Genomic DNA, 13,734 nt, shown 5'->3' on the forward strand with positions numbered 1-13,734 from the left:
CCGGGTAACCACGGTAACAGGTCATGAAATTGACAAACATGTGAATGAGAAAAAAAAAAAAAAAAAAAACAGGGCAAACCAGAAAAAGGCCCTGAACATTATGGTCTGTTATGTCACATTAGCGCTTTTCAACAGACGCCACAGGTTGTTTGGGTTTATCTTTTAGAGTTTGCTCGACACACGCGGACGACTTTACGACGCTTTTCGTCCCATCGGGGACGGAGAGCAATCATTTTAAGGACACGCTGAGTTTTTTTATGCTTGGAATGCGAGGCTGTCCAAAGAACTCCACTGTGTGGATTAACTTCGCAATACGGGTTAGAGCGCTAAACACAGTGCATGGTGCATCTTGATGTAGGTACGGCTGCAAAAGCCACAAATATCTCATTGAGTGGTTGCAAAACAGAATTGTGAAATTTGTAAACAGAAATGTGTATTTCTGTGGAAAATACCTTGTTACACCTTGAAATGTTTTTCTTTTTGCTTGAAGTCATGCGTTACCAAGACGGAACCCCCCCCAAAAAAAAGCAGAAGAAGGTCTGCATCACAAGAGCTGGCTTCACACCTAGTCTGTAATTACGTCACATAGTCGGATGTGCATTTCACATCCCAAAATATGTCAGGAAAAATGGGATAGCTTATTTCCCCCCCCCCCCAGTAGCTGGACATTTTCCATTCGCCATGAATGAGTTAAAAATTATTTTTTATATAGTGTTTGCGAAGTGCACAAAATATATAATAATGATAATAAAAATAATAAAAATAATAATAATAATAATAATAATAATAGAATCATTCACTTACATAAAAAGAGAATTATCAATAGTGAATATGGTCCCAGAGCCTCGATTGGGTGCAGAAATTTCACCCCGCATCGCATCACAGCTTTTCGCGTGTGGAACCTGACCCTCCATAGGGATAAACTGATTTTTTTGTTTGTTTAGGAATGAATCAGGAACCAATGATGAACAAATGAATGAAAATAGGTTCTACCTTTGGCATGGAACTTGAAAACAAAATGTGGAACAAAATGTATGACTGTATCCAACCCTTTTTTTCGGCGGAATCGACCCGTCTTTGCATAGGGGGCGTCGGAGCGCAGTGCTGTGCACGTCTGTTCTCAAACATTTAAAAACGTCAAAGACAAAATGAAATACAAAAAGGAAGAAAGTGCTGGTGAGATTCCCGCTACGATGCCAAAGCTCAGGTGCGCAGGACGCTTTTGTCGTCCTCGTCCGCATCGGGGTCGTCCTCCGCCGAGAGGAGGCCTTCGGACTCCTCCACCTCCGTCGCCACGTCAACGCCGAGAAGACCCACCGCCCTGGGAACACCAGCACACAGAGCGATTTCAACGTGATCTATATTAATTAGTATTCGGTAGAGAAGGAGTGGGCATTGCATTCAGAAATGCATATAAGTAAATGTGTACATGTGTGCTATTACACACTATTACCACTTACACAGTAGATGTCAGCACAGCAGCTTTTTCGATATATATTTTTTAAATATTTGAACATGTTTGTTTAGCACTTTGGACTGAACAGCGAACCGGAACACGCTTGCTCTGAACGTCAGTTCTCTTTACCAGACCGACCATCACCCCTCACTTGAAAACTAAGGATCCTCGAAAGTCGGCCTTGCCCTTCCAAAAGCCATCCAAAGCGCACCTGCCGTGAGCGCAGCGTCTTTTAAACTAACCCCGATCCACTCCAGCGCTGCGCTTCACCGCCCCCAACCGCCACCCTCGATTAACCATGAAGGGGGGGTTGGACGCACCTTATGCAGGATTGCGGAACAGAGAGCTCTCGTTTTCCGAATGAAAGCGGCTGAATACAAAATATTTTTAATCGTGCAAAGCCGGTGTGGCTGGATGACCGGGCGGAAAAAGGGAAGTTGTAAAAGCGAGCATACGGGGGCTTTCAATTTCAATTTGATGTCAAAGAGGGGACACATATAGGTTCTACCGAGCAGTGCGTTTCAGAATATAGGCCTGACAGCCTGCGGACCAGAGCAAGAGCCGCACGGACCCTGGCGGTTTTCAGGGTGATTTCATGTTCCCGTTCTGGCCAGCGAGCTTCTCAGTTTCCAATAATCAATAAAGACACGCCATGGCAGCGACACACTGCCGGAAAGACTCTGTCGCAGGGGCCCTGCGCGCGGAGGCGCCACCACGGCACCACCGACGTCTCCGGGAAGCAGGAGCATCACGGGGGGAAGGAGGTGCCAGAGCTCGCCGCGCCTGACAGCCGTTCCGCCACCGCCGTCCCGGTGGCAGGGGATCCTGGCCCCTCCCAGTGGCCTACAGGGGACCGGCAGGGGCTCCGCCGGGCTCAACAGGGCCATTGGAGACCGCTGGTCTTTCCTGCATGGTTCCCCTCCCGCCGGCCTTTGGTGCCGCGGGATGCTGTCTCCCCTTCCCTTGCTGTGTCTCTCTAGCCCCCGTTCTATCAAAACACCTGGGCAGGGGTGCCGGTGCTGTGGGCGACCCGACCATGTTCAACGGGGCTGCCCCATGGTGGCGGTTGGATAGGTAGTTAGGGTCGCTGGTCCGCCGGGTCCCTTTCCGACCGGGGAAGGGGCCCGACCTACAACATACTGTATCTGTAAGAGTACAAGGGGGTAGACATCAGGCTTTGCTAGACTCTAGCTGTTCTCAGAAAAGGGTGCAGCAATGCCTAGTTCAACCCCGGGGCTCTGGGGGAGTGTGCTCACAGTCGGTAGGGAAATGTGAGTGTTGTGTGGCGTGCAGTGACGCTGAGGGGACGTTAGTGGTTGCTACAAGGTTGGGAGTCCACACTGGAGTCTTCCCTGGGTCCCAGTGGTCTCCTCCACGGATCACTTTCCACTACAGCAGTCGTAGAATGGTACCCTTCGATGCGTATCCGACGCCCCGGGACTCCTCCTCCAACTCCTTGAGCGGTTAGGCACGGCTCTGTTTTTACGACACTGGACTTAACCAAGGGCTACTGGCAGGTTCCCTTATCGCCAGACAAGGGAACCTGTCAGAACTTTTTTTTATTTTTATTTTTTAAACCTGTGCTGTCAGCATGCTGGGCATACAACACAGTTGTATTTTTGCCATTGCATCCAGGACATAGTTAGTTTGCAAGTGGAGTTCAAGTTCTCAACCTGCAATGCAACTCTTTATTAATTCATAAATCATGAAGAACTGCTGCAATAACTCTGTCCTGTGGACGACCTGTAGAATGTCACGAGCACAGTTTTTGGTTACGGAGAACCACCACCAACCCCCCCTCTTTGGAGAACTATTTATCATGTTTGGCTCTATAAACAACTGATCACTACTCCAAGAGGCGGCGAATCACCACGAGTGAGACACATAAACATAGAAACAAACATTTACACAAAAACATTAACACTGGATGACAACATGTCTTGAAAAACAGTGAATTAGTTTAGGAAAACTGGAACTACAACGGGTCACGTGGCCTCTTCCTGTCATAATTATGGCAGTAAGTGAGGGGGGGAAAGGAGAGGAATGCAACCAGGAGGGTGCTGGGTTACACAGTGAGGTGGGTTTCTTGCGGTAGACAGAAGCTGGGGTTCATCTTGGTGAGGTGAGTTAGGATTTTGCTACGTTTAGCAGTTGAGCCCAAGCCGCTCACATTCCAACTAACAAACTTAATGGGTGTCATTGACGCTAGTTAGTGGGTGATGGCATAGGGCATCCAAGGCAATAGCTATACTACCGTTCCCATGCTTTCCCATAGATAAGTCTGGGATTTCCTCCTTTACATTCCTTTTCACTGCCATAGTATTGTAGGAAGTTTGTAGGGATACATAACTACACAAACAAGTGACAAGTTGACAAAAATTAGACATACATAAAGTGAGAGACATTATAGAGTGAGGGTGATAGGAGAAGTAAGGAGAGATGGATTAGGGAGGTGAGATGATGGGAGAAGTAGGGAGGGGGAATTAGGAAGGTGAGATGAGAGTGAGCGATATTTAAAATCCTGACATAGATAGCATGCCCATTTCTACATCCTGCAGTATATAATAACCAGAATTACAAGAACACATACATAATGCCCGTCAAAATAACCCGGGTGTGGTGGAAGAGTCTCGGTATAACAGACCGTCTATATGAAGTTTATCAACAACCATCGATACGCGTTTAACCTTCTGCCGGTTCTCCTTCAGGACGGGATACAGCACTTTCCGCCAGTCATTGCTCTCCCGGGGGAATTGGTCGTTCATACCCAGCGTGGTTCCTTTCAGCTCCCGTCCTTCGCTTTTAACCAGCTCCTTGTGCTTGAAGTGTTCAAACTTAGCAATGATGGAGCGGGGACGGTTCCCCGCGCGGTGTCCCAGTCGTTGAACACGGTGAAAGGTGATCTGCTTCACAGTGTCCGTCGGGAGTTTCAGGGCGGTGCGGAGAAAGCCTTCCACCATATTTTCTGGGGACTCTGTGTTGTTCTCTGGGATCCCAGAAAGGATGAGGTTGTCCCGCATATATATCCAGGATAGTCTCTTTCATTATTTTATTTTATTTTTTTTTACAACTTCCATCTCCGCTGTGAGACGCTTAGCGGAGGTTTTTGGATCCGCGTTGGTTTTTTGTATCTCGCCGACCGTGCGGTGCAGGAAATCGAGACTGGCTTTGAGCTCTGTAATGTCTCGGAGAAGTGGACCAAGCATGTCCAGCTTCTTGTTAATCTCATCCAAGATACTAACCTCTACGGCACCCGGTATGAGATCGTCTGTGTCCGTTGCTGAGTTGGTCTTCTTCCTTTTTCGAGGGATTATTGCGGTCCTGAAAAAAATCGATATAATCCTCGAGGTCCTCCACTTGGGTTTACGCAGTGTTCCCTTTTTTTTTTATATATATATATATATATATATATATATATAATTATTTTTTTTATATTATTTGCAATTCGCTTTGTTATTTTGTCTGAGGTGGAGCTGCTGGTGTGTTAGTTCTTGTAGCAGGGCGCTGCCACATTGGGTCTTCCACTCACTACTCACTTCCGCTTCCGTCTTCTCGCGAGATCACAGCATGCTCCAGTCTCCTCACAGCCGCTCCCGTCTCCTCACGGACGGCTTTCTCCACTCCGCAAGGGTTATACCAATTTGTAATGCGCTCGGGTTGTTCAGGGCCCCAGGCACCTCTCAGAGACTCATGGACCGGGTCCCGCATCCACATGCGGCATACATCGCTGCCTACTGGGGTGACGTAATTATTCACAGTGACACATGGGGACGGCACATGCAGCATGTGGGCACAGCGCTCGAGTCCCTGAGGCGGGCGGGGCTCACCGCCAACCCTAAGAAGTGTGCGGTTGAGCGGAGGGAGGGAGGGTATCTGGGGTACCACTTGGGTGGAGGACTGATCCACCCCCCAGATGGATAAAACCGCCGCGGTCGCGAACAGCCCGAGGCGAAGAAAGAGGTAAAGCAATTCTTAGGGCTGGCAGGTTACTATAGGAGGTTTGTAGCCGACTTTTCTGCGCAGACCAGCTCTTTGTCTGATTTAACTCAGAAAGGTGTGTCAGATCCAATCCAGTAGATGGAGAAGTGCCAGCAGGCGTTTTATAAAGTAAAAACCGCTCTCTGTGAGAGGCCACTGCTGTGTAACCTAATTTTCTCTCCCTTTCTGCTTGCAGACCGACACGTCGGACAGAGGGCTGGCGGCAGTGTTGTCCCAGCAGGTGGAGGGGCCACCAGCGCTGTACATCAGCCGGACACCCTCTGAGCAGGTGTCCAGGTGCAGCACAATGGAAAATGGGCGCCTGGCCATCAGGTGGGCAGTCAGCCCCCTCCGGTACTACCTCCTGGGGTGCCCTTTCACCCTCTGTTCGTACCATGGCCCGCTGCAGTGGCTCCACCACATGGAGGATACCAACGTTCGGATCACCCGTTTGGTCAGACGCGGCTGGGAGAGCTTCCTTATGTGTTACCGCGTCTTACCGCGTGGTGCAGGAGGCCGACAGCCTGCGGACCAGAGCATGAGCCACAAGGACCCCGACCCAGACTGTTTTTCGGTGCGACTTTATGTTCCCGTTTTGGCCAGCGAGCCTTTCTGTTCCCAATAATTAAAGAAACACGCTCCGCTGCCGGAAAAACTCCCTCCCTAAACCCCGTACCTGTGGGTAGAGAATCCCACACACATCTTTATCTACACATTAGTAGCAAACAGCTAATGCTGTAATATCGTTGGATGTAAAGTTGAACTTACGCTAGAAGGACTAGAGGGATGAGACAGAGTCCTGCGGCCAGCAGGAAGCTGAAGCCGGGGTACCACGCCACCGTGATTCCATAGATGGCATTGAAGACGGCAGACGACACACTGTTACTCAGATTATCCAAGAAGGCCACGCATGCGAAGAGAGCTCCTGCACCAGAACGAGAAGGTATGGTCAGACCAAAAAAAATTGACGATGATAATTAAAAAAAAACATGCATGCATGGCTTCTCAGGTCCTTTCACCTTGCTTTGAGTTCGAGACGATCTTCGACATCATGGAACGTAAAATGGGGAATGGCATGATGGCCAGCAGCATGGGCACCCTCACTGTGGAGAACAAACGACAATAGAGCCGATATATTCGTTGACATTATAGCACGGAATAGGTCAACGGTTTGTAGTTAATTTATGCAATCTGGAAATGATTATGTCTTTAGAACGGCAATGAACTAAAATTGTTTTATTCCTCTAGCTGTGGTGCAGTTTTTAATATGGGAGCTATCCCTTTATCATAATTAAAAAGTGATACTGATCAATGATATTAGTTCAATTAAGTTGGCGACATGTAAAATTCATGGTCTATTATTTGTTGCTATGCAACATACCCCAAACCCCAAAGCCTGTGTATACTGTCATTTCTCTCAAGTTCTCAGCAAAAACGCAGGACATCAAAAGTCCCGTGAACATGAAAACATTTGGTACAGTTTACCCTCTTGAGCAGAAGGTAAATAACAATAATTCAAAATGCATATCTGAACACTCTGAGTCATTTAATAAGGCTTTTCTAATGGACCCATCGTATTGCTCACCTAGAAACATCAGCACGGTGGTCTTGGCGAAGGACGCCAGGATCATGCCCGAGACGACGGAGAGGATGCCCACCAGGATGGTCAGCAGCTGGGGCGCGCCGCAGAAGGTGAACGCCGACACGCCCAGGAAGCTGGTCAGGAACACGGTGGTGGAGAGCGCGGTGCCGTAGCCGATCAGGATCTCGCTCCAGCACAGCGGCTCGTTGAGCTCGTAGAGCGTGATGACGGAGAGGCCGCCCACGTGGGCGAAAGAGAAGGTGGTGAAGACGAGCAGCAGCAGCACCAAGAGGGCGTTGGACCTGCCGCTGGCGCCCGCAAACAGCTGATGCATCCCGAAAAACATCTGCTTTATGGCCGAGGGGCGGGGAGGCCCGTTCAGGTCGATGGCGTCGCCGGGCGGTTTTTTCACACTTTCCTCCAGTACAAACAACGCATAAAGCAGGGTGAGAAACTGACAGATGGCAGAGGTCAGGAAAGGCCAGTTGAAGCCCGCGGCCTGAAGGAAGTAGCCCGTTAAGAGCGAGGCCACTCCGGACAACAAGCCGATCACCATGTCCACGCCGGCCATGCGCAGGGTCTTCTGCTTGCCGTTCTCGCACATGTCGGCTATGTAGGCGAAGCAGCCGCCGAGGAACGTGCCGATACCGCCGAAGAGCGAGCTGGCCAGGGAGGCGCCGATCAGCAGGTAGACGTCGAGCTCGAAGAAGGACACGGCCAGGAAGGACAGGGTGAAGACCAGCGACCCCACCAGCGGCAGGACGATGGCGATCTTGCGCCCCCGCTGGTCGCTGTAGGCCACCAGGAGGAGCGTCACCACCAGGGACGGCGGCGTGGAGAAGAGCTCCGTGTACAGGGAGAAGAGGGACGCCTGCCTCTGCACCTCCTGGATAAAAAGCAAAAGAGACCATTGTGGGGAAGGGGGAAAACAAAACAAAACAAAAAAAACAAAAACAAAACAAAAAAAAATAAAAAAACGAAATGGGAGACCGCCAAGCTTCCAGCACAAGGCTCAGACGTGGTTTTTGGAAGCCGTCCAGGGCGGTCTCCGGTTTGTTTGGTGAGGCGCTCGGGGGCAAAACAAACAAGCTCGCCTTTTTTTTTTTTTTCCCCCCCTCCGTCCACAGTTTACGGCGACTATTCAACTTTTGGCCTCGTTATTTCAGAGAGATCTGCCCTCGCCTATGCGTGGCTGTTCCTCGGGAGCGACGCGATGGCGGTAATGGCGTTCAGGTTTCGGAAAACGCAAGATGTACAAAAACAAGAAATGGAAGGGGGGGACGGGGGGTGAAATTGGACCAATATGAAATATGACTAAATACAATAGCGATGGCCTTGGTAAATGAAGCCAGCCCTTCTCTAGATACAGCAGGTGCAGGTGTGTGTGTGTGTCTGAATTCAAGCTATATTGAGAAAGTTCCTCTTTCTAATTTGTTTAACAGCTAAAAAATTATCAGCATTATTTATATATATATATATATATATATATATATATGTATTTTTTTTACCCCTCTTCCTTCATTTATTTTGCTGACGCCGACATCATGTGTATGTGAATCAATGGTTGGTGAAGCCCAAACCCAGTGGCCCCCAGTGAACCATGACACCAGCCACCCGCTTTAAGAAAATACATTGCGTAACACAAAATACATTGTGGCAACATAACGGCACATGTTAAAACACGGGTGGCTGACGTGGGTTTCGTAAGAGGAAGAGGGAAGTAGGAAGTCGTTCAGAATTCATTTCAAGTTCGGTTTACGAAACACGCAATCGTGTGTGATGTCCCAAAACCCTGACACGCCAGCCGGAGTCAGATATCGACGTGGGACGTCGACCGATAACACGGACACGAGCTCTGCTTGTTTTTTTGCTGTCTCGGCTAAAATGATGTTTTTAGAAGCTTTTTTATTTATTTATTTATTTGTAATTGTGCAAAAGTTCATTTTTTCCAGGTCCATTTTGCATTATCCTGCCATATTTTATATTTCGTATTATATTTTTTGCTTTATTAACAGTTCATTTTTCTTAGGTTTATGCTGCCTAAAATGTTCAAAATTACAGATTCATTTGCCATTATCCTGCATTATGAGCGTGTAACAGTTAACTATGAGGTTTATTGTGCATTCCACTTTTCCCCCCAGATATTGACACTTTATTTTTTAATTTCTATTCCATTGTTTGTAATTATTACTGCCCATTGTTTTGGATTTGTGAGAACAGCAGCTGCCAGCATTAAAGGCCTGCATTTCAGCTCTGCTCTTGCCTACCTCTGGCGTCAGATTGCTTCGACTTTGGCCACGCTTCTAATTTCCTGGTTCTGGTCATGTCACCTGTACCCTGTTTTCGGCTCTACCGGTCCGTCCAGCTCCGGTTTGTCCGCCACCAGCTTCCTCTGCCAGCCTTGTCTGCCTGGGTCTGAGCCTGTACCATTCCCCAGTCTGTCGTAAACACTCGCGCTCGACGGATATTTTCAAACGCCCGATGCGGATATTTAGAGAGCAGGGTGGTCATTGGCTGATATATAATGCCGATATCATGTTGTTGTTGGGGTTTTTTTTTGCATCTGATAAAAAACAACAATTAATTATTATTATTATTATTATTATTATTATTATTAATAATAATAATAATAATAATAACAATAAAAACAACAACAATAACAACAACAACCAATGAGAAGTTAAATAAACACGTATTTAACACTAATGTTATCGTCTGCATTGTCGCTGCAGTGCACTTATTTAAAATAAAAAAAAATGTATCAACCAAATAAATGTCCACAGGTAATCAAACTAAACTTTGTAAAAAAAAAAAAATAATAATAAAATATAAAATATTATAAACTATAAAATAAACGGGAACTGGCCTGCGCGGTGCACCGCTGTCTCGGAACCCGCAGGCAGGCAGGCAGGCACGTGTGGTGGGGCTGAGGGTGCACTTTTTAATGTGGCGCGGTTTTTTGTTTTGTTTTTGGAGGGGGGGGGTTTATTTTAAACGCTGAGTGGGCATCGAGGCGATCGGAACACATCGGGGCGCCAGTGATCAGCGCTCCGTTCCCTTATTGATCCGAAACTTTAAAAGAACGGTGTTTGCTTAAAAAAAGAATAATTAAAAAAATATATCAACAAAAAAATCGTTTCATACGAGTTCTCTCCGGGAGCGCACCTGGCTCCCGTGCATGCATTTGGGTTCAATTGCCACAATACATCGTGACACCAAGAGTCTCCATGCTACCCAAAACGCCGACATTTACAGAGATCATGAGGGCGATCCAGCAATATCGCTGGACTTACATTGTGGTGATTTGTATGGTTGCTGCTGGTGTTTGTCACACAAACAGATGTGTTGTCATAGGCTGGGTAGGTGGTGTTGGTGAGATCCTGCCAAAGCCGCCTGTACACATACTGCTGCAACAGGGGGTAGATCAGGAAACTGGCAAAGGCGTAGAGCGCGATGACGGGCTCGACGAAGAAAAGGCCCCTCATTCTGAAGGACTGCAGAAGTAAGAAATGAAATGAGAAAGGGGTTGAATTGACAGTACTTGAGGAGCGGAAACATTCGGCGCAAAAACCAGACGATCATTTATTTCGCAAGTATTCAGATAGTGTGCAAGTCAAAAAAATAAGGTAAAATATTGACAAATCAGCAAACGTATATAACATTGTATGTTTGTCACAGTACGGGGATGGTAGCTCAGGCGGTAGAGCTGGTGGTCTAGTGATCTAAAGGTTGCTGGTTCGATCCCAGGCTCCTCCTGCTAGCATGCTGTAGTGTCCTTGAGCAAGACACTTAACCCCTCATTGCTCCTGATGGCTGCGTCCGTCGGTGTTTGAACAATTGTAAGTCGCTTTGGATAAAAGCGTCTGCTAAATGACGTAATGTAATGTAATGTACATGCATACTCTGCTGCCACTGTACATAGATATTCATATTACCAGTATATATTTTTTTCTTATTTATATATATATATATATATATATATATATATATATATATATATAGATAGATAGATAGATAGATAGATAGATAGACAGACATTTTGCTTTGCTGTGTCTCAATATTTTTCTGATTTGCATTACAAACACACACACACACACACACACACACACACACACACACACACACACTATTAATGTTATTTCTGCTCTGGAGTTTGCCCTTTTATCATTTCACTGCACCATACATATATGAGTGCAAGAGACAAATACAGAATAGTAGATGGAATCTGGGACAGTGCTTAACGGGGAGACTTTGTCAGTTAACCCCACCCCGCCCCACCATGATGGGGGGGCCCCGTGGTAGCGCTTTGAAACGGACCCCAAATTCATCAGATCCGCCCCTGGATAGGACGGACTGGAATAGTAATCGAATCCATCTTAACTATCTGAACCAGATAAATAGACAGTTGGAAACACAGACAAGACGACCATTCCCGTTGCCCTCATTGAAAGCTCGTTCTAGTGCATTTGCAGTCAACAAAGTGCAAAAAGTGACTTGTGTAAATAACAAGCCGACGTACGTAACATGAGCTTCTGTCTACGCGGCTCGGGACGGGGCACAACACGCATGGACAGTCGACACCAACCTTTCAAGGAGTCGCCTGGCTCATAAGGTCGGCGGCCGTTTCACTGTCGCTTCGGTGGGACGGGACAGCGGCGCCTGGTCGTTCTCCATAGTGCGTCTATCTGTCTATCTGACTGTCCGTCTGTCTGTCTTATCCTGTCTCGTCTGTCCTGTGTTTATCTGTGCGCCGCTGACAAACACCCTTAACGCCCTTAACGTCACCCCATTGGTCAGTGGATCACAGCTCATGCTTAGCCCCGCCCCTCAATTTACCCCATTGGTCAGCGGTATGACATAATATAATATAATATAATATAATATAATATAATATATATTATATTATATTATATTATATTATATCATATCATATATCATACCACATCAAATAATAAAATATAATACAATATAATACAACATTATATCATATCATATCATATCATAATAACCTGTATTTTTATAGCACTTTTCAGACACGACATGCAACTCAAGGTGCTTTACATTAGAGCTTAACATTAGAGCCGACTTCACACCGAATACGACAAACAACGATAAACAAACTCTTACATTTACATTTACATGTAGTCATCGAGCAGGCGCTTTTATCCAAAGCGACTTACAAGGGAGAATAACGTTCGAGCTACACTGCGACCGAGACATTAGTGTAACAATCAATACTGCTAAGGTAGTGGACAACGATGAACGAACCGCTTCCTGGTCGTTCCTGTCGCTTGTCGCATTCACGTTGACGCGTGGCTTCACACTAAAAGTAAACAAGCAATTCGAATGCAGATGCGAGTCATCGATCAGAATCGGTTTTAGGATCAGAACTCACATGTGCTAGGAATTCGTTTCCGGCGAAGTTCGTGTGCAGACAATTGCATGCCCTGCACTATCTAAATGCAAAATTGTACAACTCGATTCACAGTTGTTTCTCAGGCTTCCAACTGTATTTTGGAATGTTGCTCTGTAGTATTGCATTCAAATGCTTCCGCAGACGTATGTTTTTGCTGTGTTTTTTTTTTTAATTACTTTCAGCCATCAGCTGTTTCTTACAGCAATCGAACCATGCACTGGAAAAACGTAGTTACTCTGCTGCTCAACATGTTTTCCCCACTCGGCCCCGTGTTGACGCGTCTAACACGCCCGACTGTTTAAAACGTACCGTCGTTTACGAAGAGCGAGGAAGTAACGTGTTGATTGGTCGAGAGGCAGTGGGCGGGACTACAGGGGCGAAACCGCCTCTTGTCATTGAGGAGTTTAGGCAGAGTTTAAGGAGATGCTCTTTTTTTTTTTTTTCCTTTTTCATTTTTTTTTTTTGGAGTTTATCGCTAATTTATCTCATTCAAACGAGCCGTTTACACTCCGTGGGGTGCGTGGGCCACACTGAGCCACCGGCGACCGGTTGAACACCCCTGTATTATTACGATAATGCCCAAAACGGAGCGTATTTGCGTAGGAATGTACCATTGTGGACGCGGAAGAGGGGGGGGGGGGAGCGGCGGCGGCGGCGATATTGTTGTGACAGGGAGCAGCAATCCGGGGGCAGTTAAACAACCGGCCGTGGAGACGGTAAGACGCGAACCGACGCCCTTTACCTGTTACCTCGGTATAAAAAAAAAAAGGAGCTCTCGAATTGACGCGTGTGTGATATATTAAAATAATATCGTTGTCTTTGTCGGTGAACGCCGTCGCCGTCTTTTAGAGACAATGGATGACAGTTCGTAATGATCGTGCCGTGGAGCTTGCACTGGGCTAGCAGCGCCGTCCACACCGCGTCAGTCGGTTAGCCGTGGCGGTTAGCTAATCTATCACACCCGGGCAGTAGCGTCTACAACCAGTCGTGTTTGCTGCTTTACCTCTGGAGTTTTTCCCCCCGTTTGTTTTGTTTTACTTAATGCTCAACCGCCCACACCGGGTACGGAAGGAGCCGCACGGCGGGCTGAAAATGTGGCTGCACGGAGTCGTGACTGGCCGTGTCAGTTCGCAGGAAGGTTCCCAGCTCTTTGGCCTGTCCGCCGCCGCCGCTTGTAATGCATCGAATCGGAGTCTAAATCCCCGTTTAAAGTGAGCTGTGGGGGGACGAAAGTCGATGGTCAGGTGCCGCGACTCTTTGACGATGTGGACGCTGTAATCGCCGTCATAATTTAGACCTACT

At 47.2% G+C, this 13,734-nt stretch overlaps 2 protein-coding genes across 2 annotated transcripts in view; one reads left to right on the forward strand and one right to left on the reverse strand.

The window, feature by feature from the left end:
- Nucleotides 1–686: 686 nt before the first annotated feature.
- Nucleotides 687–11,740, reverse strand: LOC307239771 (lysosomal proton-coupled steroid conjugate and bile acid symporter SLC46A3). Its single transcript, XM_080013327.1, has 6 exons — nucleotides 11,602–11,740; nucleotides 10,310–10,510; nucleotides 7,020–7,902; nucleotides 6,454–6,537; nucleotides 6,203–6,359; nucleotides 687–1,321 (listed from the first exon to the last, which is right to left on the reverse strand). The coding sequence occupies exons 2-6, from the start codon at nucleotides 10,499–10,501 to the stop codon at nucleotides 1,204–1,206; spliced, it is 1,434 nt and encodes a 477-aa protein (XP_079869453.1). The 5' UTR covers nucleotides 10,502–10,510; nucleotides 11,602–11,740; the 3' UTR covers nucleotides 687–1,203.
- A 1,384-nt stretch (nucleotides 11,741–13,124) lies between these two features.
- The window catches only part of synj1 (synaptojanin 1), a 33,231-nt gene continuing 32,621 nt past the window's right edge, over nucleotides 13,125–13,734 (forward strand). Inside the window, exon 1 of the mRNA XM_080014272.1 lies at nucleotides 13,125–13,148. The gene's annotated coding sequence lies outside the window, so the exon portion shown is untranslated. The remainder of the gene's footprint in view (nucleotides 13,149–13,734) is intronic.

The sequence above is a fragment of the Zeus faber genome (genome assembly GCF_960531495.2).
Source record: "Zeus faber genome assembly, chromosome: 14".
In the NCBI taxonomy this organism is placed as follows: Eukaryota; Metazoa; Chordata; class Actinopteri; order Zeiformes; family Zeidae; genus Zeus; species Zeus faber.

What these genes read in the sequence shown, in the direction of transcription:
- LOC307239771 (XM_080013327.1), bottom strand. Translation starts at nt 10,501, where the DNA reads ATGAGGGGCCTTTTCTTCGTCGAGCCCGTCATCGCGCTCTACGCCTTT. An exon ending in ACCATACAAATCACCACAAT is followed by an intron (nt 7,903 to 10,309) that starts GTAAGTCCAGCG and finishes CTTTTTATCCAG; the next exon opens with GAGGTGCAGAGGCAGGCGTC. An exon ending in ATCCCTCTAGTCCTTCTAGC is followed by an intron (nt 1,322 to 6,202) that starts GTAAGTTCAACT and finishes TGGTGTTCCCAG; the next exon opens with GGCGGTGGGTCTTCTCGGCG.